Below are 24,765 nucleotides of genomic sequence, written 5' to 3' on the forward strand. Positions count from 1 at the left end.
CCGCCGCGGCTAGGTGCCTGTTGGTAGGAACCCACTTGGCGACGGGTCTTGGGGGTCCTTGGAGGTGATACCTGAAGCAGAGGCGCGAGAGTCAGTAGTTAGAGGAGACACCATGGATGATCAGGGCTGCCCTCGGTGTAAAACCACCAAATACCGGAACCCCTCCCTGAAGCTGATGGTGAACGTGTGCGGACACACTCTGTGAGTCTGGCGGCGGTGCATTCGTTGGGGGAGAGACGCTGGGTGGGAGGAGAATACGGGGAGATGTTCGGCCTCGGCTCCGGAAAGTAAAGGGCGTCATTAATTTCAATACTCAGGAGAAAAAATGGGAAAAGAGAGCGGTTGTGTCTTTAAATGGCCTGTAACCGCTGGCCTTAAAGCGGCTATGGCCTGCTTTGACCTGCGGTCCTCCCTACCCCGCAGCTGGTGAAACTGTGTTATCAGCGGGGCTCTAGTTATATCCCTGGTTAAAAGTGTGGGGAATAGGAGTGTTTAATTTCATAAGAAATTAAAAGATAAAAGATGCTGTAGAAACTTATAATCACTGATCTATATTGCTGCTATAGATTGTATGAGTAAATTTGACAACTTTGTAAGTTCACTTGTTCTGATAGATTCAGTTGGACATTAATCACTAGAAGGAAGAAAATCTAGACTCTTGGCAGTTATTTTTGGATATAAAATAATGGCTGACTTTGAGTGTAAATTACATGCCAGGAATGGTTCTGAGCCCTTACCATGAATTATCTGAATTGTTTCAACAGCCTCATGAGGTAGGTAGTGATAGCTCACAGGAAAGGAAAACCAAGGTCTGAGCAAGGTCCCTAGTTAAGTGGGTTTTGTGAGATCTGGAGCACACTAAGTATGATAAGAGTGTCCATTTTGGTGGAGTGGTGGTGGTAAAAGGAGTGAGGTTGAGTTTGTATTTTTTTTTTTTTTTTTCGAGTTTGTATTTTGAAGAATTAAGTGCGGGAATTGGTCCAAGGTGTTCTGTCAGGTTTTCGTCAAATGTGGTCCAGTAAAGGTGGTTCTGAAAACACACACACACACACGCACACACACACACACTTTGGGATTTAAGGTGCTGTGTAATGGTGAGGACATATTCCTGTATTTTCTCTGACTGGTTTCTTTCTTATTCCTTTAAATTTTTTTTTTTTTTTTTTTTTTTTTTTTTTTTTGGTCGATGCTGTGTGCCAAAGCCAGGCCTTGCCATGGCAGACAAGCTCTCTACTGCAGAGCCACAACTCCAGCCATTACTAAGATTTCTTTTTCTTTGCTTTGTTTTTTATTTTGTATTTTGGTAATGGAGATTGAACCCCGAGACCTTTTACCACTGAGCCACATCTTAGCCCTTTTTATTTTTCATTTTGAGATAGGGTTTCACTAAGTTGCTGAGAACTTCACTGAGTTGCTGACACTGGCTTGGAACTTGTGATCCTCCTACCTCAGTCTCCCAAATTGCTGGGATTACAGGCATGCACCACTGAATGAGAGTGGGGGGATAATCTACAGTATGGTGGACAATGTCATTAGGTATACATAAACTGCATGATGGCTGTATTTTGTTATAGTGGGGGTTTTAATTTGGTCTCCCTTTCTAACCTTTATTTTCCTTTGCTTTATATAGTATTGGTAGCTGTGAGAATAGTTTAAGATCAGAAATACAGTAGAAGTAATCAAGTGGTATGCCTGGAAAAGGGAAGTGAGGCAAACACTGTAGATAAACTATTAGGTTTTTATAAAACTTTTGTTCAACTTTTCTCTATATTCTTGTGCCAAGTGCTAAAGGAAAGGGAGTTTGCTTTTTTGAATGGGAACTAAGTGTAATTTTCTGGCCAAGTGGAAATTAACCAGTCAGGAAGATTAAGGGATTTCAGTTAAGAAAAAGACATTTTTACTAGACAATTAGAAAATAATAGTTTAAATTAGAAATTGCTTTTGTTGTATCCTTGTTAAGTAGGGAGAGGGAAAGGAAGCAGAGATGGGGAGAGAGAGAACTGAAAGCCACAGAACGTTTCAAAACCTAGTGACAGAAGTGACTTACTACCATTATTTCTACTGTGGAGTGTGTGTGTGTGTGTGTGTGTGTGTGTGTGTGTGTTGATGTTAGGGATGGAATCCAGGGCCTTGAGCATGCTAAGCATCTGCTTTACCACTGAACTAAGCCCATCTTCTTCTGTAGATGTTCAGAGACCGGTTCACTGAGGGGTGAGGACTAACGATGCCTACCCTACCTAGCCTTACCCAGCCCACTTACTTAGTCATCGGAGATCGAGCTCTGAAGGCATGGATCTAATTTTATTTAGGGTTGCACAGGACATATATAGACACATTATCCATTCAGGTTAACACACTTGTTAAAGTATAGCAGAGTCAACCTATAGGTGAACTATACATCGAGGGTCGGGGTAGTACAAACAAACCAAGCATGCCTAAGCAATTCTGCCCAGCAACAGGTCTGAGACAAAGGACTGGGGGATGGCAAGCTCCAGCACACAGCATGAGGCAAGGCAGCAGGGGCGAGCTCACATCACAGCTTGCTGGGATGCTTGACAGAATGAGGGCTCCCCTCAGCTCCTAGCTCAGCCTCAACAGCTGCACAGACCTTCATTCCATGGAGAGTCTTTACCATTACCTCAGTTTCTCTGTCCAGACTGTTTGGCTTACTTAGACCATGGTGTCAGTGACTACTGTCAGATAAGCTTGAGGAATGTTCCCTACACTCTTCTGCTGCATTTTGTTACACTGACTAACCTTGTTAAAGCATGGGGGTATTTACACACAAGTATAAATATCATGAGGCAGGGGTGAGTCAGTCCGTCTTGAAGACTGGCTTCTGCATGATTTTGTTAACTTATTTTTTTGTTCAGGTCTTCAGTAGCAAAAGACATTTTAGGAGGCAAGTGATAAAGTGAGATAGAAAGTGTAAGATTTTGGAAAGACTCATTAGAAATACCGTTTATGGAAAACATACAGAAGTGGGAAGAAGAGAAAATAAAGAGATAAGACATTATAGAAATACGTTTCTCCCTTAGTTTCTAGCAATTAAAGAAGTATATTCCTTTATGTATGAGACAGTTCACCAAACCCTCAAATGAATTGACTATATGCACATAGAAGGTTGGATTTAATTTTTTTTCTTTTTTCAACTTAAGGATGAACTTTTTATCAATTGCAGAAAAGAGTAATTTTTTTTTCATTATCATGCTCACCTATTTCAAGAAATAGGCCTTCCCTAGAATTCTGAAGGCTTATTGAGTTAAAGCCAATTATTGAATTCTTGTTTAACTACAGTCTTCAGTAATTTATTTTCTGCTCCAGCTATTCTTGGCAAAAGTTATCTCTGGAAACTATACATGCATCTAATTTTACTAAAAATATCTATTTTTCATTTTAAATATATGTGAAAGACACAAAGTCATAAACAAAATCATGTACCTACCATTCTGAAAGTTAGTATTTTGTCATATTTATTTAAAGTCATTGTCTTTCTTCCTTTTTTTTCTCTGCCCCTGTTTCCCATTCCCCCCTTATGTATTGATGGTACTGAATAGTTCATGTTGGAGTTATCCTTGAAGAACCTGAATTTTGCCTGAATTTTGCTTACTGCATCCTTGGGTATTTTGTAATGTGTTCCTCTGTCTTCTGTATTTCTTCTATATTGTTAGTTATATTTAGAAGTTTATCAGATTAAGATTCAGTTTATTTGTTGGTGGTAGTTAATTGGTATTAATTCATTCATTTCAACTAATATTTAGTCCCTTTGTGCATATTAGGAAACAGAACCCCTTCAGAAACATTTGGAAAGGGCACTCGTCTGAGGTGATTGTTTTCGATTGACTGCTTTTTATCTCTTTACTATAGTTCACATTTATCTGTATATTTTATTTTTTCTGGTACTGGGAATGGAATCCACAGAGGTGTTTCACTATTGAGCTACATTCCCAGACTTTTTAAATTTTGAGACGGAAGCTGGTTAAGTTGCTTAGAGCCTCACTAAATTGATGAGACGGTACTCAAACTTGTAATCCTCCTGCCTCAGCCTTGAAAGTTGCTGGAATTATAGGTGGAATTACAGGGCATGCACCACCACACCCATTGTTTAATACTTTTAAATTGTAGATGGTGCATTATAGAGAGTCTGGATTTTATCTTTTTTGTGAAGAATATTGATTTTTAAAATATTCTAGATAGTTCAATTTCAGATGATCCCCAAATTATTACAGTATGACTTATGGTTTTTTTGACTTTGCAGTAGTAGGGTGAAAACCTTCAGTGAAACTGTACTTTGAGTTTTGATCTTTTTCTTGACTAGTGATATGTGGTATGATACTCTCTTGAATTGCTGGGTGGCAGCAGCAAGTAGCAGCTCCCAGTCAGCCATCGCAGTGGTTGAGAACCTACTGTGCAGCATCATGTGTTGCTAAAGCTATGAGTCCTGTAGTTTAGATGTATCAAACAAATGCATTTTTTATCATAAATATATGTAGTTTATTATGTCAATTATACCTCAGACTATTAAAGAGCTGGGCACAGTAGCACATGCCTGTTACCCCAGATTCTAGTAGGCTGAGGCAGGAGGATCACTTGAGCTCAGGAATTTGAGGCCACCTTGGGCAACTTAACTAGTCCCTCAAACTGCAGCAAGAACTACTCATGGACATACTGACTGAGATCACAGTGCACATGCACCTGCTGGAAAAGCTCAACCCTGAGAACCGAATAAACACATTTTTTTTTTGGCAGGGCTGGGGATCGAACTCAGGGACTTGTGCTTGCAGTGCAAGCACTCTACCGACTGAGCTATCTCCCCAGCCCGAATAAACGCATTTTTGACAGCATTTATTGACTGATGATATTTTAAAACTATGGTGGGTTTATTGAGACATAACCTCATCATGAGTTGAGGAGCGTCAGTACTGGCAGAGTACCTTGAACATGTGTAGGTTTTGTTTTACTCTGCTAGAATGATCTGTGGAGTACCTATTAAGTTTCCTTCCTTTAGTGCAACTCAACTTCCAAACTTTTAATCTTTTTTTTTTTTTTTTTAACTGCTGCTAGGGATTAAATGCAGGACCTCATGCATGCTAGGACCTCAGCACTCTACCACTGAGCTGTATCTCCAACCTGAAACTTATAATTTTAATCCCTTGCAAAACTTGTTGGGACTTGATTTTGTGTTTTGTTAGGGTGAGTCTAGAGTAAGTAAGTCTTAGACTAGGATGTGGACGTTACCTTGGTTGAGGCATTTTTGGTATCTCATTTTGTTATCTCTGAGCATGTTAATGTGGTTTTTCTGCACTGGCGGGTAGGAACTCTGAAACTCAGTGCTCCTTAACTTCTAGTATGAATTCCTCTCTCAGACACTCTTAAGGCTTGATTGGTTTTAACTTTCTCAAATCCTTGGCCAGGAACTTATTTGGATCCCCACACATATCACTCCTCTGCCTAGTGAATTTTAATCACAGCAATCACCCTGAACTCTGATCTCTGCTCTTTCAGTTAAGGACAACTGCTGTGCCTTTCTTAAACTTTTTTTTTGCTGGGCCATGGTCATGGAAGTTGTCCCCAGGTAGAAAACTGAGGCATTGTAGGACTTATATTGTGAGTTTCTTTTCTTTTCTTTATTGGCATTATTGGGAATACATCCAGGGCCTCAAGCATGCTATGCAAGCCCTGTATCACTGACCTACACCCTCAATCCCATGAGTTGCCCATCTTTCAGGGGTGATCTTGTACTGTTTGTTGTCTAATGCCTCTGTAAACAATTGTCTTATATATTTTGTTTGTTTTATGGTTGCTCATTGTGGGAATGCTAGTCTGGCATGAGTTCATCATATTTGTTCAGAAAAGTTAGTCTTATATTAAGTCAATTATTTCTTCCTGTGGTCTTGCAGATTTTCTCAATTCTTTGTATACATGTATCCTTTTCTTTTTAACCTCAAATTTGGCAGTTGCTTGTATCCCCTTAGTATCTCTTCTGTTGTAGTTCTGATTACCTTTTTACTGTGTCAGCTCCTTCCTGAATACTTTCCTAAAATTTTTTTTAAAAATGGAGTATTTTGAAGTTGATTAGCAATATCTGCAGAATAGCTCATATCTTCTGAATGGTAATTACAATGAAGATCTCCAAGTACTTCTGAAGGAGATGAGTTTTGCTTTTATTACAGAAGAGTTGGGGTCGCATGTATTTTAATAGTTCAGATTGAGAAGTTGAAAGAATACTGAATTATTAGTTAGAAAATCCAGTTTTTAGTTTTGCCTTAGACTGGAAGTTTTAGGCTATCCATTTAACTTCAACTTGTATAATAGAAAATTTACAGCTTCCTTCAGACTCTTAACATTTGGGTAACTAGAGATAGAAATCAGGGGTGCTTTACCTTTAAGCTACATCACTCTCTTTTTATTTTTGTTTTAAGACAGGATCTTACTAAGTTACTGAGGCTAGCCCCAAATTTGTTATCCTCTTGCCTCAGTCTCTGTGATTATAGGAGTAACTGTGATTATAGGAGTATGCCACTGCACCCAGATAAATTTGAATAACTTAATAACTATTGAGAAATTCATTGTAGTCAGTAACTTTAGTCTTTCCTTTGACCATATACCATTAATAAAACTCATAAGAATTGAAGTTTTACTTATCAACCATAATTGTTTTTTCCCAATATTCATAGAATATGAATACTTCATTATGGATTGATTATTTTATGACCGTACTATGTGTATTTTTTTATATGACTCAGAGTGACTCTTAGCATATTTTTAGTCTTTAAAATGCAGTGTTAGGTCTGGGGTTAAAGTACGTATGTAGCATGAACAAGACCCTGGATTCAATCCCCAGCACATCAAGAAAGAAAAAAAAAAATGCAGTATGATAATATATACTAATTTCATTTCCTTTCTTATTGAGTGTAACTTTATAGTTATAGCTCTTTAAAAGTATGGTTATAAAATATTTCATCATTATGTTATTTATAGTGTTCCTTTTTTGTATGTTTATATATAGCTCTATTTCAACTCCATTGTACTCCTTGTCTACAATGGAAATCCTTTTTAAAGATTTATTTCATATTTAGTTATGTGCTGCATTCCTATAAGATAATAATGGAGCTGAAAAATTCCTGTCATCTAATGACATCATAAATGTCATGATGTCAGCACAAAAAAACTGTTTGAGTTGATGCTGGTGTAAATAAATCTGCTGTGCTGCCAGTCATTTAAAGTATAGCATGTATAATTATGTGTAGTCCACATACTTGACAGCGATAACAAATGTTATTGGTTTATATTTTTATTATTATTTTAGATTATATGTTTTCTACTTATAAAAAATATTTAAAATAATGTGCCATGTTGTGCCAGCAGCAGCCTCATATATCTCCTTTATTGTATTTCTTTCTCTCTCTCTCTTTTTTTTTTTTTTTTTTGGTACCAGGGATTGAACTTAGGGGTGCCTAACAATTGAGCCACATCCCCAGCCCTTTTATTTTTTGAGATACGTTCTCCCTAGGTTGCTTAGGGTCTCACTAAGTTGCTGAGACTGGCCTTGAACTTGCCTTCCACCTGCCTCAGCCTCCAGAGTTGCTGGGATTACAAGCATGCACCTCTGTGCCTGGTTTGCTGTATTCTTGATTGCATCAAGAGGCCATGTCCAGTGATTGACCCATACCATCTAGGTTTGTGCAAATGTTCTCTATGGTGTCAACCCAGGGATGAAATAATCTAACAGATTTCTTAGAACATATCCCTGTCATTAAGCAATATATCTAGCTTTCTGTTTTAGAGGAAATTTTTGTGAGGTATCAGAAAGTTTCATAGGATCTTTGCCTTCATGGACACTCTTTAGGATTTCTCTCCCTGTAAATTATATTACCATTTGTGTCCCAAGATTCAAACAGGTAATATGAAACTATTTATTATGTCTTAAAGATTATTTGTTAAAATGCAAATTATTTTATTCTGTAAGAATGTAAAACAATAGCACATTAGTTTCTGTTTGGTCAGCTTTTTCACTGCTGTAACTAAAAGGCCCAACAAGAACAATTTTAGAGGAGGAAAAGTTTATTATGAGGCCCATGGTTTCAGAGGTCTCAATCCATAGATTGCAGGCTCCATTCCTTGGGCTCCAGGTGAAGCAGAACATCATGGTGGCAGGGTTTTGTTTACTTAACAATCTTAGCTTACTTAACATCTTGTTTACTTAACAATTAAACCCTGGGATAGTCTATAGTATTAGAAAATTAAACCTAGAGATTTTAGTGATTTTTTTCAAGTTTCAAATGTGTTAAATCTATTTTTTTTTTTAAGAAAGTAAGGCTAATATTGCATTAGTTGTTGGTGTTGCAATTTTTCTCATATACTCAATTAATTTTTCAGGCCATTGATTCCCAAACTTGCCTCATCCTAAGAATCATCTGAGGTGCTTGTTAAAAATGCTAATTTCTGAGCCTTCCTAGAACTCTTGGGGGAAAGACCTGTATTTTGTACTACCTTTCTAGGTGAATCTTGTTCTCAAAGAGTTTTGAAAACACTGTATTAGGGATACAACAATGAATGTGGGACATGGTTTCTGCCTCCTTTAATTTCACAGTGTTTTAGCTCTTTTGAGTTATTAAAAGGAGATTAGTGTTTTTTTTTAACAGAAGAAAAGGAAACTTTAGAGTTATAAAAAATATTCTTTGTAATTAAGGTACCCAGAGTAGGCTTTATGTTGCTTGTTAAATACTTTGTTTAAACAAAGTATTATTTGTTAAAGAAACAAAGTAAAACCTGAAATTCTGCAACCTAATTGTAGCTATTCTGCTGATGTAGGAAAGGGGCATTTAGGGAATCAAATCATTTTGGTGGGTACATCTTTATTGATGAAGATTTTACAGGGTTGGTATCAAGGGAACAAAATATTTGGTTTGTTCCAAATGCATAAGTGTTTTTGTACAAATTAGCCACTGAAGAGGAAAACTCTTAATATTAGCCCCTTTAGGAAAGTTTGATTTGGTTCTCAGGCTTAGGATGGAAGGTTATACCAAATCACAGGTTACAAAGCACTATTTATTTTATCAAAAGTATTGATAACAAGTTGGAAGACTCAGTTAATTTGAAATTGTTTGGAGCTTAGCAATCATTTCTCTTGTTCTATTCCACACCTGCTCTTTTTTTTTTTTTTTAACAGATGGAAAACTTCAGTGTAGCTCTACAGTCTTCTTTTTGTGTAAAACCTTAAGTTAGTTACTATTCAGTTAAATTATGATCACATATTTACTAAATAAAATTGTTATTAAGGTTGCAACTCAAACCCATTTTATGTATAAAATGAAATACTGCAATGTTGCCAAAGTCATTTTGATCTACTTAGAACAATTTTTCTTTATATTTTGGTTCTAGGATGCTAGCTTAAAAAAATTGAAACATTCAGTTATGATGCTCTATTTTGCCACATTTTAATTTTTGATTGATACATAAAAATTGTCAAAACATTTGTGTTTTGAGTTATAATTAGATGTCAGAAAACCTAATATATTATTTATGAAATGAAATGATTTGGAGACTGACAGTATTTTTAGTTTTCATACTTCATTTTTCATATTACATAGTAAAATATAAATTATACACATATTCATATCAAATTCTCAATAGAAAGACAAAATATAAAATTTAATGGGCTTTATTAGACATGTTTTGGAGTATTAGGTTTTCATATATTAAGTTAGAATATGTGAAACAGAATTTTGAGATGAAGACAAATGATTGTCTACCTCAAAAAATTTTTTTTAGAACACAATATGATAGTGGCTATATCATTGAAAATTAATGAGACCTCCATCAATATGTTGCAGTGCCTCTGCATCACTTTATATATATTTAATGAGCCTTCTATTCAAATTTCAGGTAACTGAAGCAAACTGCATCTAGCACTGATTTTGATTTACTTACAGTTTGTCCCATTAAAATATAAATGTCCTGAAATCTACTGTTAAGTATAATTTCTTCATAAATAATTTTATAATTTTTACTTTCTAGCTATAACTAACTTGTTGTAATCAAATAAACATTTTAGTTCTGTTTCTGATGTTATCAAAATATGTTGTTTTCTTTGGTCTTATTTCTTGCTACTGAAATAGAAATAGAGAATATGGGGAAAAAAGCTCTACTAATGAGTAGGTCTGGTGAAGTGTGGCATGTCAGATGCTATGTTTTTGAGATCTATTGAAGCATTCGTGAGAACCATTTAGGGGTCTCTTTCTATGAATTTGGCATTGGGAATATAATTTTGAATATTTGTGTTTTAATTTTAGTTTTGCTTGTTTTATTTATTTTTTGTGCTGGGGATTGAAGCCAGAGCCTTGTGCCTGCTAGGCAAGCAGTATATCACTGAGTTACATTCCCAGCCTAATTTTATTTTATTAATTAGTTAATTAATTAATTATTTTTGTGGTGCTGGGTATTGAACCCAGGGCCATGTGGGTTCACTCTACCAACTGAATTATCTCCCCAGCCTTAACCTTATTTTAAAATAAATTTACCTTAAGAATTCCATAAGATGTTAAAAAAAATTTTTTTAAAAACATTTGACCAAAGAAAAAAATTGTATGTAATTAGAAATAAATTATATAAAGTGTAGTTTTATTTTATGGAATAGGAATTTGCTGAGCTAAATGTTAATTTTCTAAAAGTGCTAATATTACTATTAAAAAGTTTCTAATTGGTATCTAAAATTATCAATAAAATATGTTAACAGATATAAATTCTTTGTCTATATTTGCTTTATATCCAATCAGTTGATAGCAAAGAGAGTTTCTTTAAATTGGTGTTGATAAACAAAAATATAGACAATACATTCGTGCTCTTGAGGCAAATTAAATATATTTCTAAGATCTAAGATATAATGTTGCAATATGTTTCTTTCTGCATTGTTCAGATTATTAATGTCTTATTTCTCATAATTGTATCTGACATACCCATTAATATTTAATTCCTTTTGGAAGTTAATTGCAAAAAGTGATCTATGTAATGTGCTGCAACTAAATGCAATACCATATACTTCATACTAGGAATGGTGTCAGTAAATTACTACAGCTATTTTAAGTGCTTGTAATTTCTCCTTGTGAATATATTATGTGTTTCCTGTTTGCTTTATGTGTTTTGAACTTGTATTATTTGGAATTAGAAACTAAAACTTACATATTATATGTGGAAGTTAGTATATAACAAACTAGAAATGATTGAATAACATATGACCAAAGTGGATTGATGAATAAAATACTTCACAGAAGAGAGGTATATGCATATGTAAATTCCCAGTTTTTTTGGTGTTCTGGGGATTGAACCCTGGGCCAGAAGCATGGAAAGCACCCACTGTACTACATCCTCAGTCTTCAATATATATATATTTTTTTCATAACAAAAGATAGAACCCAAAATTGTTCCCGTGTTTCTTGATTGTATTCTCTGTACTAACAGTTTTTATCCCAATTGCTGTCTTCATTTATGGATTTTTGGTTCCTAGATTATGCTTCCAGAGTGAGACATTTTGGTATAGTGGCTAGCATCAATTTTGGAATTAAAAAAAACGCAAAACTTGGATTAAATCTTGTACTGTCACCTTTTTTTGCACACCCCCCCCCCCAGTACTGGGAATTGAATTGAGGGGTTCTCTACCACTGAGTTAACTAGTTACATCCCCAGCCCTTTTTAAGTTTGAGACAGGGTCTTTTTATATTGCTGAGACCAGCCTTGAACTTGCAGTCCTATGACCTCCCTTAGTGACTGAGATGCAGGACTGCTCCAATGCACCCTACTTCAAATCATTTATATATTAATGGAAACTTTAATTGCTTCCAGGACTTTAATATTATAATTTTTCAGTGAATATTCATATGCTTGTGAATATATATATATATATAAAATACATTTGTTCTTCTTTTTTTCTGGTGCTGGGAATCAAACCCAAGACCTCATGCTCACTAGGCAAGCACTTGACCAGCTGAGCTAACCCAACTCTCATTAGGATAAATTGCTAATAGTGAGGTGTGCATTTGTAATTTTGATTGATAAATTATTTCCTTTTTTCCACCCAGTTTTATCCAGGTATAATTAAAGTCAGCAAACTTAGATGAGGGTGTGTAATCTATCACCATAATTAGATAAATACTTCTATCACTAGATAAAATTACCTTGTAACCTTTTGTAATACCTTCTTTCCTCCCCCCATTCCCAGGCAGCTGATTTGTTTTCTTTCATTATAGATTAGTTTGCTTTTGCTATAATTTCACAGGAGTCATACAGTTTTTACTCTCTTTTTACCTGACTTTTTTCACTTAGCTGAATTATTTTACAATTCATTCTTGTTATGTTTCAACAGTTTATCTCTTTATTGCTGAGTAGTATTTTGTTTCCTATTACATTATATACATATATCACAGTTTTTCCATTTATCAGTTAATGGACATTTGACTTGTTTCTGATTGTCTATTTTAAAATAGCTTCAATGAACTTTGTGTGGATGTATGTTTTTATTTCTCTTGGGTAAATACCTAGGAGTGAAATGGCTAGGTTGTATGGTAGGCATATCTTTAATTATTAAAATTTTACAGGTTTAGACTTTTTTATTAGGTCTGTAATCCATTTTGAGTTAATTTTTATGTATGGTATGAGGTAATAATTTTTTTTTTTTTTAAGATTGACAGGGAAATCTAGTTAATCTAGCACCATTTATTGAAATGACTTTTTTCTGTTGAATTACTGCAGCATTTTTGTAACCAAATTGTTTTGACTACTTCAACTTTTGTAAATTTTGAAATCAGATAGTATATGTCCTTCAATCTTGTTCTTATGTTATAAATTCCTTTGATTATTCTGGGTCCTTTGAATACCCATATAAATATTAGAATAAGTTTATCAACTTAAAAAAAAGCCTGTTTGGAATATTGGTTGGGGTTGTATTAAGTTTGAGGAAAATTGTAATTTTTTTTTTTTTAATGGTACCAGGAATTGAACCCAAAGGGGCTTTACCACTGAGCTACATCCCCAGCCCTTTTTATGTTTTATTTTTGAAAGCACCCAGGAACCACTCTGGACGTGGGAACTCATGCAAAAGATTTTATTAAATGGGGACAGGCAGTGTCTGCCTACAGAGTGAGAAAGAGAGAGAGAGAGAGAGAAAGAGAAAGTGAGGAGGAGGGAGGGAGGAGGAGAGAGAGAGAGAGAGAGAGAAAGAGAGAGAAAGAGAAAGAAAGAGAGAGAAGTGGCGGTGGAGCTCTTCTTAAGTAGTGGAATTTCATGGGCTAACAGCAATTGGACCAGTGACTGGCAAGGAGGTTTGCAGACCGACAATCTGGGTTGTAAAATGGTATTGGGTGGGGCAGAATACTGGCAGCAGCAAAATGGCAGATCTGATGCCAATATTCTTCCCTTTTTTGTTTTTATAGATGCTGGGGGTGGGATGATGGTCTTTCTTCTATAGCTTCTTCCTGCTGGTTAGGGGTGAAGAGTCTCATTCCTATAAAAAAAAGGGGGGGGTGGAATTAAGGAGGGCTTTAAGTAAAAGCAGAGTTTTTGGAGCTGGAGGTGCCAATAGTGAATTGCAGGTCTCAGCTTTGGGTGTCAGGACTGGAAGTCTTGAAGAAGTGGTTGATTGACTGATTGGTTGGTGAACTTGTGTGTCTGCCAGCCCTGGAACTTGTGTATCTGATCTTGTAGGAACTTCTGTAGGCAATTTAGCAGGCATGGTCCTGTTTAGGAAGATCTGTAGATCTTTAAAGGACCAAAAGTTTCTGACTCTGGCAGCTTCTTTTGATGGTTATCAGGCACTTCTGCTTAAAAATCTCTTTTGTAGCCTCCAATCTTACTTATTCTTGGGATTAACACAAGAGTAGGTCTTAAGTTCCAATAAAGGAACTATTGTCTTTCCTTTTAAACTCAGTTATGGCTGTATTTTGGTTATAACTGTTTTTGCTAGTTGTTCAAGACCAAGCTGATCAAATTGACCTTGTTCCTATCTGCTGTTAAGGATCAACTGAATTCCCACAGGGGTTATTCGTGGAGAACTTGAGAGCAGGTTTTTAGCTCCTTTAGTGCCATTTAATAGGTAGGGTCTCCTTTATGAGGTGGCTTCCTTTGGAAGCATCAGGGATAGCTCCCTTTTTCAGTGACCCTCCTCTTTGCAACAGGTACACTGATTGGCTTTTTATTCTCTGGTGGTCTCATCAATCTCCCTAATCAGGAAGTTGTGTGGCCCAGAGTTGCAAAATCCCTTAGAGAAGCTCTCCCATTCTCTGGGTTCAGGCTGACTCAGAGGTCAAGAGCCAAATACTGGTTTTCTTGGCCCTTTTGTGTTAATCTTGATCTTAAACTTGATCTTAAACATCCAGCAAGCCAGTCTTACCAGTCATAAAGTAAGAATACTGGATTTTAACTCTATTGTTTATGACTTTATAGTCATTTACCCCATTTTATTTAATTGGTGTCTATATTATCTATCCTATAGGTGATGGCTTATTATTTCAAATTAATTTAGGTTTTTTATTCTTGAAGTAGTACTTCTGCAAAACATTAATCAGGTAACAGTTATAGAGTTTACAAGGAAAATACAGACTGGAATTAACAACAGTAAAACATTTAGTTTGTGTAATAGCTACCTTGAATTTTGACTGAGCTATATGTTATGTCCCCTGATTGAGATCACAGTAATTTTATAACAAAAAACAATCTTTTGAATATGACTTTAAATAAGCTGAAGTCTGGCTTATTTTGGAGCCATTCTGACATGCAGCAAGGTGGGAGGCAGAGCCTTATCTCAGGTAAGGCAGGGCTGTTTACAAATCTTAGGTAAAGTGTTCTAGTTCTGAAGTTGATCTTTGCCTCCTCTTTAAACATCCTTTTACAAAGTTTACATGTATTGTTTCCTGAATCTATGTGAATGTTAATTAACACAATGACATACATCCAAAACATAAATCAAGGAAAGGCTGAGAGAGCTTGTAACTTTCCTTTTGTGTGGCAAAGTGGCAAAATGCTTTCATGTTTCAGGATATTAACCTTTAAACAAATCAGGCTCTAACAGGTCCTGTTATAGAACATTGAATGATATAAATAAATTCCGAATACTATTCTTATTGACACAAAGAAGGTCAAGAGAGAAGAGAGGAGAAGGTTTGAACATAGGAAATCTCTACCTGCTTGCTACTGTGGTGACAGAAGTTGCGTAAACCCCATTCTCTGGCCACAAGGAGTCATTATCTAACTTATATTGGAGTCAGACGGTGTTGCAATAGAAAATGAGCCTGCGAGGTTTGACATCTGGAGTGAAACAGAGAGGCTGAATGTTTTTGAGGAGAGAGCCAAGTGGGTGGGGGGTCACAGAAAATTTTAGATTAGGCAGAGTCCATGGCTAAGAGTTCTCAGGAGCCCGGAAAAGGGACACAGGAGAGGAAGGGGTGTTTGCTCAACCTCTCTGATTTCTCACGTAGGAGGAGACCGTCAATGATGGTCGTCACTATCCCTGACAGGTCTGCGACTGAAGCTGAGGGAGACCCTGACCTAGCGCTGGGGTTTTTGGAGAGAGAGGGTGGGGGGCAGGCACGTGGGGAGGTGGGGAAGTGAGTTAGTTCAGGGACAGTAGAAGAGCTCTGAGGACTCACCGCCAGGATAGGGAAGGCTGTCCAGAGTCGAATTCTGTGGTGGGCAAGGAGGTCAGCAACGGCAAGAGGCAGAAACACTCTATGGTAGATACTGGCCAGGGAAGAGGGGGCACAGTCAAGATGGTTCAGATCCTCGTGAGGGGAGAACCAGCAGGCAGTGACCATGGATCCCATCCCAGGTTTCTCACAGACTTTCCTATCCAGAAACATTTTCATCCCTTCTACTAATTATATTTTTGTACCTAAAACCTTTTATTTTTCTTTCCTGTACATTGACCCCTTTTTGTTCACATTCTGAAACAACTCTTATGAAATTTCTGAATTTAGATAAATTACTCCATTTTAATAAGATGAAATATTTTGTTATGTATAGTACTCTAATTGAAACACAGTTGAAATTTTTGGATCCCTTTATATATAGAATTACACCTGTTAGGACTTAAGTCTTAGTAACCTTGCTTTTAGTGATGACACAAAGCAATTTTAAATCCCTTTTATTTACTAATCTTATGAAAACACCAATAATGTTTAAGTATGTTATCCCATGGAATTTAAGGAGTTAGCATTTTAACTTTGTAAATTAATCAGATGTCTCTAACAAACACATTTGAGTAATCCCATACATGTCAAGTCTTCTGATTTTACTGTAAAAACCAAGATATCAGACAGGTGTATTGAATAGTGTCTGCCGTCTCTTTCCTATTGAAGAAAATTCCTAGAAACAATTGATATTAGACATTTTATAAACATCAACATTTTATTAGTTTGACTACCTAAAGAGACTTGTACGTTAAGTAATTCTAAAGACATTTTACCTTCATTTGTTTACTCAATTTTAAATTGACTCTTTTTAAAATCATGTAAATTAAAGGCATCTGGATCTGTTTTTTAATTTTAATTCATGAGTGCTATATTTGGACAAACATATAGACAGACAACATGATATCAGACAGCAGGATATACACATAACACAAAAGCAAAGGCCTTGTGGCTTTTTGTAGGTGAATATGCATTGCAATGTTAGGATCAAAATTATGGGCTCGAAAAATATAGCATTTAAGAAAAACAAAACAAAACAAGCGTCCTAGAAGGAAAAATGATAATGGCCATTAATTATTTTAGTAAAATAGCATGAGAACGTGTGAAAGAGAAAGGCAGAGAGAGGGAGGGAGAAGAAGAGAGAGAGAGAAAGAGAAAGAGATAGAGAGATAGAGGAAGTTTGGGTTTGCAGGAAGAGCAAAGAGAAAGAAAGAGAAAACTTGAATGTAGCGAAATCTCTTTCCATTTCCCTGAGCGCTCTTAGAAATTAAAAAGATCCCTAAAAATGTTGGGATCTAAAGGGCTGTTTGGTTTGAGGTCCACGGTAAGGCGGAGGGACTCTTAAATTAACTAAGAGGCAACCTAAGTGGGTATGGGTGGGGATTGAGAGTGAGCTGCCCATTGCGAGAGAAGAATTGGTGAATATAGAGTTGAGGCATCCCTCGGCCCCCAGGGAATCACCCAAGTGAAGGATGAGTTATTCAGGAAGTCATCACTATGAGGCTAAGCCTGTTGGGGTACCTGGGTGCCTGGCACTGGGGCTTTTGTAGAGACAAAAATGTCATAGAGAGAACCCAGGACTGGAGTGGGTCTTGCAAGAAGCAGTCCCCTTAGGAAAGAATCTCCCATCAGCCTGGAGCTTTCCTGCCTCTCAGGAAAGAGTACCCCGTCAGGTCGGAGCTCTCCCCCAGCAATCAGTATAGGGATTCAGCCATAGTTCCCCTGACTTCGGAGAGCCTCAGGGGTGCTGGATGCTCAATGGTCACTTCCCAGGTAACTAAAAACTGGGGGAGAAGCCACTTACTGAATGAGGCTGGTGTCTGGATGTAGAGGAGAGTGTCCAGGTGAATGGAAAGTGAGACCAGTGTCTTGGGGTCTGGGGCAACAGATGGGATTCCACTCACCAAAGTGGCAGTAGAAGAACCCATCCGAGTCACGGCTCCATTGAAAGCACCCAGAAACCACTCTGGACACGGGAACTCACGCAAGAGATTTTATTAAGCGGAAAGGGAGAGTGTCTGCCTGCAGGGTGAGACAGAGAGAAAGAGAGAGAGAGTTATTAGTAGTGGAGCTATTCTTAAGTAGTAGAATTTTGTGGGCTAATAGCAATGGATGACTGGCTGGCAAGGAGGTTCGCGGGCTAACAATCTGGACCTGTGACTGCTGAGAATGTTTGCAGGCTGATGAGCGGACCAGTGACTGGCTACTATGTTTGCAGACTGATGATGTGGGTTGTAAAATAGTGTGTGGGGGGCAGAATACTGGGGACAGCAAAATGGCAGATCTGATACCAATAATTTTGAGACAGGGTCTCACTAAGTTGCTGAGGGCTTTGCTAAGTTGCTGAGGCTGGCTTTGAACTTGTGATCCTCCTGCCTCAGCCTCTTGAGTTACTGGGATTACAGGTGTGCACCAGCAGACCTGGCGAAAATTGTCATTTTAACATTTTTTTCTAGTAGTTGACTTATAGATCCCCTTGGATTTTCAGTGTAAAACAATTGTGTTATCTGTAAATAGGAAAGGTTTATTTAACTTCGATTCCAGGCTTCACTCATTTATTTAGTCTTACTGTTTTTTGCAGTACTGTGAATTTAACCCAGAGGTACTCTACCACTGAGCTATATCCTGAACTCCTTTTATTTTTTAATTTTGAGACAGTCTCACTAAGTTGTGGAGGCTGGTTTCAAACTTGTGATCCTTCCTGCCTCAGTCTCTGGAGTCACTGGGATTATAGGTATGCCCCACCATGCCCAGTTTGTTTAATTTTAATGCAGTTCTAGAACCTCTAGTACAGAGCTGAGTAGAAGTGGTGAAATGGACATTCTTTCTTTGTTCTTTGAAATTCTGTTTTTCCCCGGTAAGTATGATGATAGTATGTTGTAGGTTTTTCAGACAACCCTCATCCCCCCACCAGTATTGGAATTTGAATCCAGGGGAGCTCTACCACTGAGCTACACTCCCTGCCCTTTTTATTTATTTTTATTTTGAGACAGAATCTTGCTAAATTGCTGAGGCTAATCCAGATTTTGTGATCTTCCTGCTTCAGACTCCAGATTGCTGGCATTTCAAGTATGTATAACTGCACCCAGCTTTCAGTTGTTTTTTTCTGAGATACTTTTTTGTTTCTTATTTTTATTTTTTATCAGTTTTCTGATACTCAGTTATCTCTAAGCTCTAGTGGGGAAGGATCAGTTTTCAGTTTTACTTATGAATTATTATTGTTAGCCTGTGAGTAATCTCAGTCTGAATAGCTGGAATTACAGGTGTGTGCCACCAAATATTATGACTTTTTGAAGAATCTTTCTTTTGTTAAACATCCCTTTTATCTCTGGTAATACTTTGTATGTTGAAGTTTATTTTATCCATATTGAAATAGAATTTCTACTTTTTTGTAGATTTCTAAGGCAGTACTTCTTAAGAAAGTAGTTTATCATTTTCATGAAACATTTTTTTCCATTCATTTACTTTCCCAGTTTGTGTTTTTATATTTAAAGGTCTTTTATCTTTAATTACGTACAAATCTCCATGCTCTCTATTTCTTTTTGTGTGGATCCTGATTTTCCTCTGGTATTATTTCTCATCAGCCCAACAAATTAGGTTTTCTTTCTTGTGTGGTTTCTGATGAGAAATCATTAGAAATTTGTATTCTCATTCCCTTCATTCTCTGTATGAATTTGTATTGTTTTCCTCCAGCTGCTTTCAAGATTTGTCCCTCCCCCTACTCCACATCTTTTGTTTTCAGCTATTTGACTCTGTGATGTCCTCCTATGGTTTTCTTTTGGTTTTGGTTTATCCTGTTCGTGGTACACTCATATTCTTGAATCTCTAAATTTTTGTCTTTTATCTAATTTGATAAGGTTCTGATAACTTTTTTTTCTGTTTTAACTTTTTCTTGTCTTTTGGGACTCTTTTTTTTTTTTTTTTTTTTTTTTAACCACATGTTAGGATGGGTTGTTTGATACTGTTTCAGGGATTGTTAGTTTTTTTTTTTAATCTTTTTTTTTTTTTTCTGTTCTTTAGATTGAGTTCAGTAAATCTTTTCTTCATCTTCATTCTACTTTTGAATCAATCCAGTGCATTTTTATTTCTACTATTTTTGAGTTTGAAAATTCCCATTTAAAAATTTTTTTATTTTATTTTATTTTATTGTAAACAAATGGGATACATGTTGTTTCTGTTTGTACATAGAGTAACAGCATACCATTTGTGTAGTCATACATTTACATAGGGTAATGATGTTTGATTCATTCTGTTATTCCCCCCCCCACTCCTCTTTTCCCTCAATACAGTCCCTCCTTCCTCCATTCTTGCCTCCCCCCCCCCATTATGTGTCATCATCTGCTTATCAGTGAGATCATTCGCCTTTTGGATTTTTGAGATTGGTTTATCTCACTTAGCATGATATTCTCCAATTTCATCCATTTGCCTGCAAATGCCTTAATTTTATTATTTTTTATAGCTGAGTAATATTCCATTGTATATATATACCACCGTTTCTTTATCCATTCATCAATCGAAGGACATCTAGGTTGGTTCCAAAATCTGGCTATTGTGAATTGAGCAGCTATGAACATTGATGTGACTGTACCTCTGTAGTATGCTGATTTTAAGCCTTTGGGTATAGGCCAAGGAGTGGGATAGCTGGGTCAAATGGTGGGTCCATTCCAAGTTTTCTAAGGAATCTCCACACTGCTTTTCCTGGCTGCACTAATTTGCATCCCCACCAGCAATGTATGAATGTACCTTTTTCCCCACATCCTTTCCAACACCTATTGTTGCTTGTATTCTTGATAATCGCCATTCTAATTGGGGTGAGATGGAATCTTAGTGTAGTTTTGATTTGCATTTCTCTTATTACTAAAGATGGTGAACATTTTTTCATAGGTTTGTTGATTGCTTGTAGATCTTCTTCTGTGAAGCATCTGTTCATATCCTCAGCCCATTTGTTGATTGGGTTATTTGTATTCTTGGTGTAGAGTTTTTTGAGTTCTTTATATATTCTAGAAATTAGTGCTCTATCTGAAGTATGAGTGGCAAAGATATTCTCCCACTCTGTAGGCTCTCTCTTCGCATTGCTGATAGTTTCCTTTGCTGAGAGAAAGCTATTTAGTTTGAATCTGTCCCAGTTATTGATTCTTGCTTTTATTTCTTGTGCTATGGGAGTCCTGTTAAGGAAGTCTGATCCTAAGCCATCAAGGTGAAGATTTGGACCTACTTTTTCTTCTGTAAGATGCAGGGTCTCTGGTCTGATTTCAAGGTCCTTGATCCATTGTGAGTTGATTTTTGGGCAGGGTGAGAGATAGGGGTTTAGTTTCATTCTATTGCATATGGATTTCCAGTTTTCCCAACACCATTTATTGAAAAGGCTATTTTTTCTCCATTGCATACTTTTGGCACCTTTGTGTAGTATGAGAAAATTGTATTTATTTGGGTTTGTGTCCGTGTCCTCTATTCTGTACCATTGATCTACCTGTCTATTTTGGTGCCAATACCATGCCGTTTTTGTTACTGTTGCTTTGTAGTAGAGTTGAAATTCTGGTATTGCGATACCCCCTGTTTCATTTTTCTGGCTAAGGATTGTTTTAGCTATTCTGGGTTTCTTATTCTTCCAGATGAATTTCATGATTGCTTGCTCTATTTCTGTAAGGTACATCATTGGGATTTTAATTGGAATTGCATTGAATCTGTATAGCACTTTTGGTAGTATGGCCATTTTGACAGTATTAATTCTCCCTATCCAAGAACATGAGAGATCTTTCCATCTTCTAAGGTCTTCCTCAATTTCTTTCTTCAATGTTTTGTAGTTTTCATTGTAGAGATCTTTTACCTCTTTGGTTAGATTGATGCCCATGTATTTTATTTTTTTCGATGCTATTGCAAATGGAGTTGTTTTCCTCATTTCCCTTTCAGCTGTTTTTTCGCTTGCGTATAAAAATGCTTTAGATTTATGTGTGTTGATTTTATAGCCTGCTATTTTGCTGAATTCATTGATGAGGTCTAGAAGTTTTCTGGAGGAGTTTTTTGGATCCTCTAAATATAGAATCATGTCATCAGCAAATAGGGACAGCTTAAGTTCCTCTTTTCCTATCTGTATCCCTTTAATTTCTTTAGTCTGCCTAATTGCTCTGGCTAGAGTTTCGGGGACAGTGTTGAATAGAAGTGGTGAAAGAGGACGTCCCGTCCTGATCCCACTTTTAAAGAGAAAGGTTTCAGTTTTTCTCCCTTAAGAATGATGTTGGCCATGGGTTTAGCATAAATAGTCTTTACAATGTCTAGGTAAGTTCCTACTATCCCTATTTTTTCTAGTGTTTTGAGCATGAAGGGGTGTTGTATTTTGTTGAATGCTTTTTCTGCATCAATTGAAATAACCATATGATTCTTATCCTTAAGTCTATTGACATGATGGATTACGTTTATTGATTTACGGATGTTAAACCATCCTTGCATTCCAGAGATGAACCGTACTTGATTGTGGTGCACGATTTTGTTAATATGCTTTTGGATACGGTTTGCCAATATTTTGTTAAGGATCTTTGCATCTATATTCATCAAGGATATTGGTCTAAAATTTTCTTTCCTTGATTTGTCTTTTCCTGGTTTGGGTATGAAATATTAGCTTCATAGAATGAGTTTGATAGGGTACCCTCTTTTTCTATTTCCTGGAATACTTTGAGAAGTATTGGAATGAGTTTTTCTTTGAAGGTCTTGTAGAACTTGGTTGAGAATCCATCTGGTCCTGGGCTTTTCTTGGATGGTAGGTTTTTAATGGCTTCTTCTATTTCATTGCTTGATATTGATCTGTTGAAATTGTGTATGTCCTCCTGGTTCAGTTTGGGAGGAGCATATGTCTCTAGAAATTTGTCAGTGTCTGGTAGATTCTATTTTGTTGGAATACAGATTTTCGAAGTAGCTTCTAATTATGTTCTGTATCTCAGTGGTGTCTGTCGTGATATTTCCTTTTTCATCACGAATTTTAGTAATTTGAGTTTTCTCTCTCCTTCTCTTTGTTAGTGTGGCTAAGGGTTTGTGTATTTTGTTTACTTTCTCAAAGAACCAACTTTTTGTCAATTTTTTGAATTGTTTCTTTTGTTTCAATTTCATTGATTTCAGTTCTGATTTTAATTATTTCCTGTCTTCTGCTACTTTTGATGTTGTTCTGTTCTTCTTTTTCTAGGACTTTGAGCTGTAATGTTAGGTCATTTAGTTGTTGACTTTTCATTCTTTTCTGGAATGCGCTCCATGCAATGAATTTTCCTCTTAATACCGCTTTCATAGTGTCCCAGAGATTTTGATATGTTGTATCGTCATTCTTATTGACCTCTAAGAATTTTTTTATCTCCTCCCTGATGTTTTCTGTTATCCATGTTTCATTCAATAGCATATTATTAGTCTCCAGGTTTTGGAGTAATTTCTGTTTTTTTATTTTGTCATTGATTTCTACTCTCAGTTCATTATGATCTGATAGAACACAAGGCAGTGTCTCTATTTTTCTGTTTTTCCTAAGGGCTGCTATGTGGCAGAACATATGGTCTATTTTCGAGAAGGTTCCATGTGCTGCTGAGAAGAAAGTGAATCTGCTCATTGATGGATGGAATATTCTATATATGTCTATTAAGTCTAGGTTATTGATTGTGTTATTGAGTTCTATGGTTTCTTTGGTTGGATTTTGTTTGGAAGATCTATCTAGTGGTGACAGCGGTGCGTTAAAGTCACCCAGAATTATTGTGTTGTGGTCTGTGTGATTCCTGAAATTGAGAAGGATTTGTTGATGTACAGGGATGCACCATTGTTTGGGGCATAAATATTTACTATCATTATGTCTTCCTGATTTATGGTTCCCTAAAGCAGTATGAAATGTCCTTCTTTATCCCTACTGACTAACTTTGACTTGAAGTCCACTTTATCTGATATAAGGATGGAAACCCCCGCTTTTTTACTGAGTCCATGTGCGTGGTAGGTTTTTCCCCATCCTTTCACCTTTAGTCTGTGGATGTCTTTTTCTATGAGATGAGTCTCTTGCAGGCAGCATATTGTTGGGTCTTTCTTTTTAATCCATTCTGCCAGTCTATGTCTTTTGATTGATGAGTTTAGGTCATTAACGTTCAGGGTTATTATAGAGATATGATTTGTATTCCTAGGCATTTGGCTTATTTTTGGTTTTTTTTTTTTTTTTTTTTTTTTTTTTTTTTTGCGGTACTGGGGATCGAACTCAGGGCCTTGTGCTTGCGAGGCGAGCACTCTACCAGCTGAGCTATCTCCCCAGCCCGCTTATTTTTGGTTTTTAAGTTGACTCGGTTTCTGCTTTGAGTGGTTTTTCTCTAAGGTAGTTCCTCCCTTTGTTGACCTACATTGTTGTTTTTCATTTCCTCCTCATGGAATATTTTGTTGAGAACATTCTGTAGTGCAGGCTTTCTATTTGTAAATTCTTTTAACTTTTGTTTATCATGGAAGGATTTTATTTCATCTTCAAATCTGAAGGTTAGTTTTGCTGGGTATAGGATTCTTGGTTGGCAACCATGTTCTTTCAGAGCTTGAAATATGGTGTTTCAGGCCCTTCTAGCTTTTAGAGTCTGTGTTGAGAAGTCAGCTGCTATCCGTATTGGTCTCCCCCTATATGTAATCTGGTGCTTTTCTTTCGCGGCTTTCAAAATCCTATCTTTATTTTGAATGTTAGGCATTTTCATTATAATGCACCTTGGTGTGGATCTGTTATGATTTTGTGCATTTGGTGTTCTGTAAGCCTCTTGTATTTGATTTTCCTTTTCATTCTTCAGGTTTGGGAAATTTTCTGATATTATTTCATTGAATAGGTTGTTGATTCCTTTGGTTTGTATCTCTGTGCCTTCCTCAATCCCAATAATTCTTAAATTTGGTCTTTTCATGATGTCCCATAGTTCTTGGAGATTCTGTTCATGATTTCTTATCATCTTCTCTGTTTGGGGAACCTAATTTTCAAGATTGAATATTTTCTTTTCATTGTCTGATGTTCTGTCTTCCAAGTGGTCTAGTCTTTTGGTGATGCTTTCCATTGAGTTTTTTATTTGGTTTATTGTTTCCTTCATTTCAAGGATTTCAGTTTGGTTTTTTT

The 24,765-nt window shown here is 36.5% G+C and overlaps 1 protein-coding gene across 1 annotated transcript in view; it reads left to right on the forward strand.

The window, feature by feature from the left end:
• Mnat1 (MNAT1 component of CDK activating kinase) overlaps positions 1-24,765 on the forward strand; it is a 234,022-nt gene continuing 209,257 nt past the window's right edge. The window contains exon 1 of the mRNA XM_047540017.1: positions 1-201. Within this exon, the coding sequence (XP_047395973.1) occupies positions 113-201 (89 nt within the window). The 5' untranslated portion in view covers positions 1-112. The remainder of the gene's footprint in view (positions 202-24,765) is intronic.

The sequence above is a fragment of the Sciurus carolinensis genome, chromosome 2 (assembly GCF_902686445.1).
Source record: "Sciurus carolinensis chromosome 2, mSciCar1.2, whole genome shotgun sequence".
NCBI lineage: Eukaryota > Metazoa > Chordata > Mammalia > Rodentia > Sciuridae > Sciurus > Sciurus carolinensis.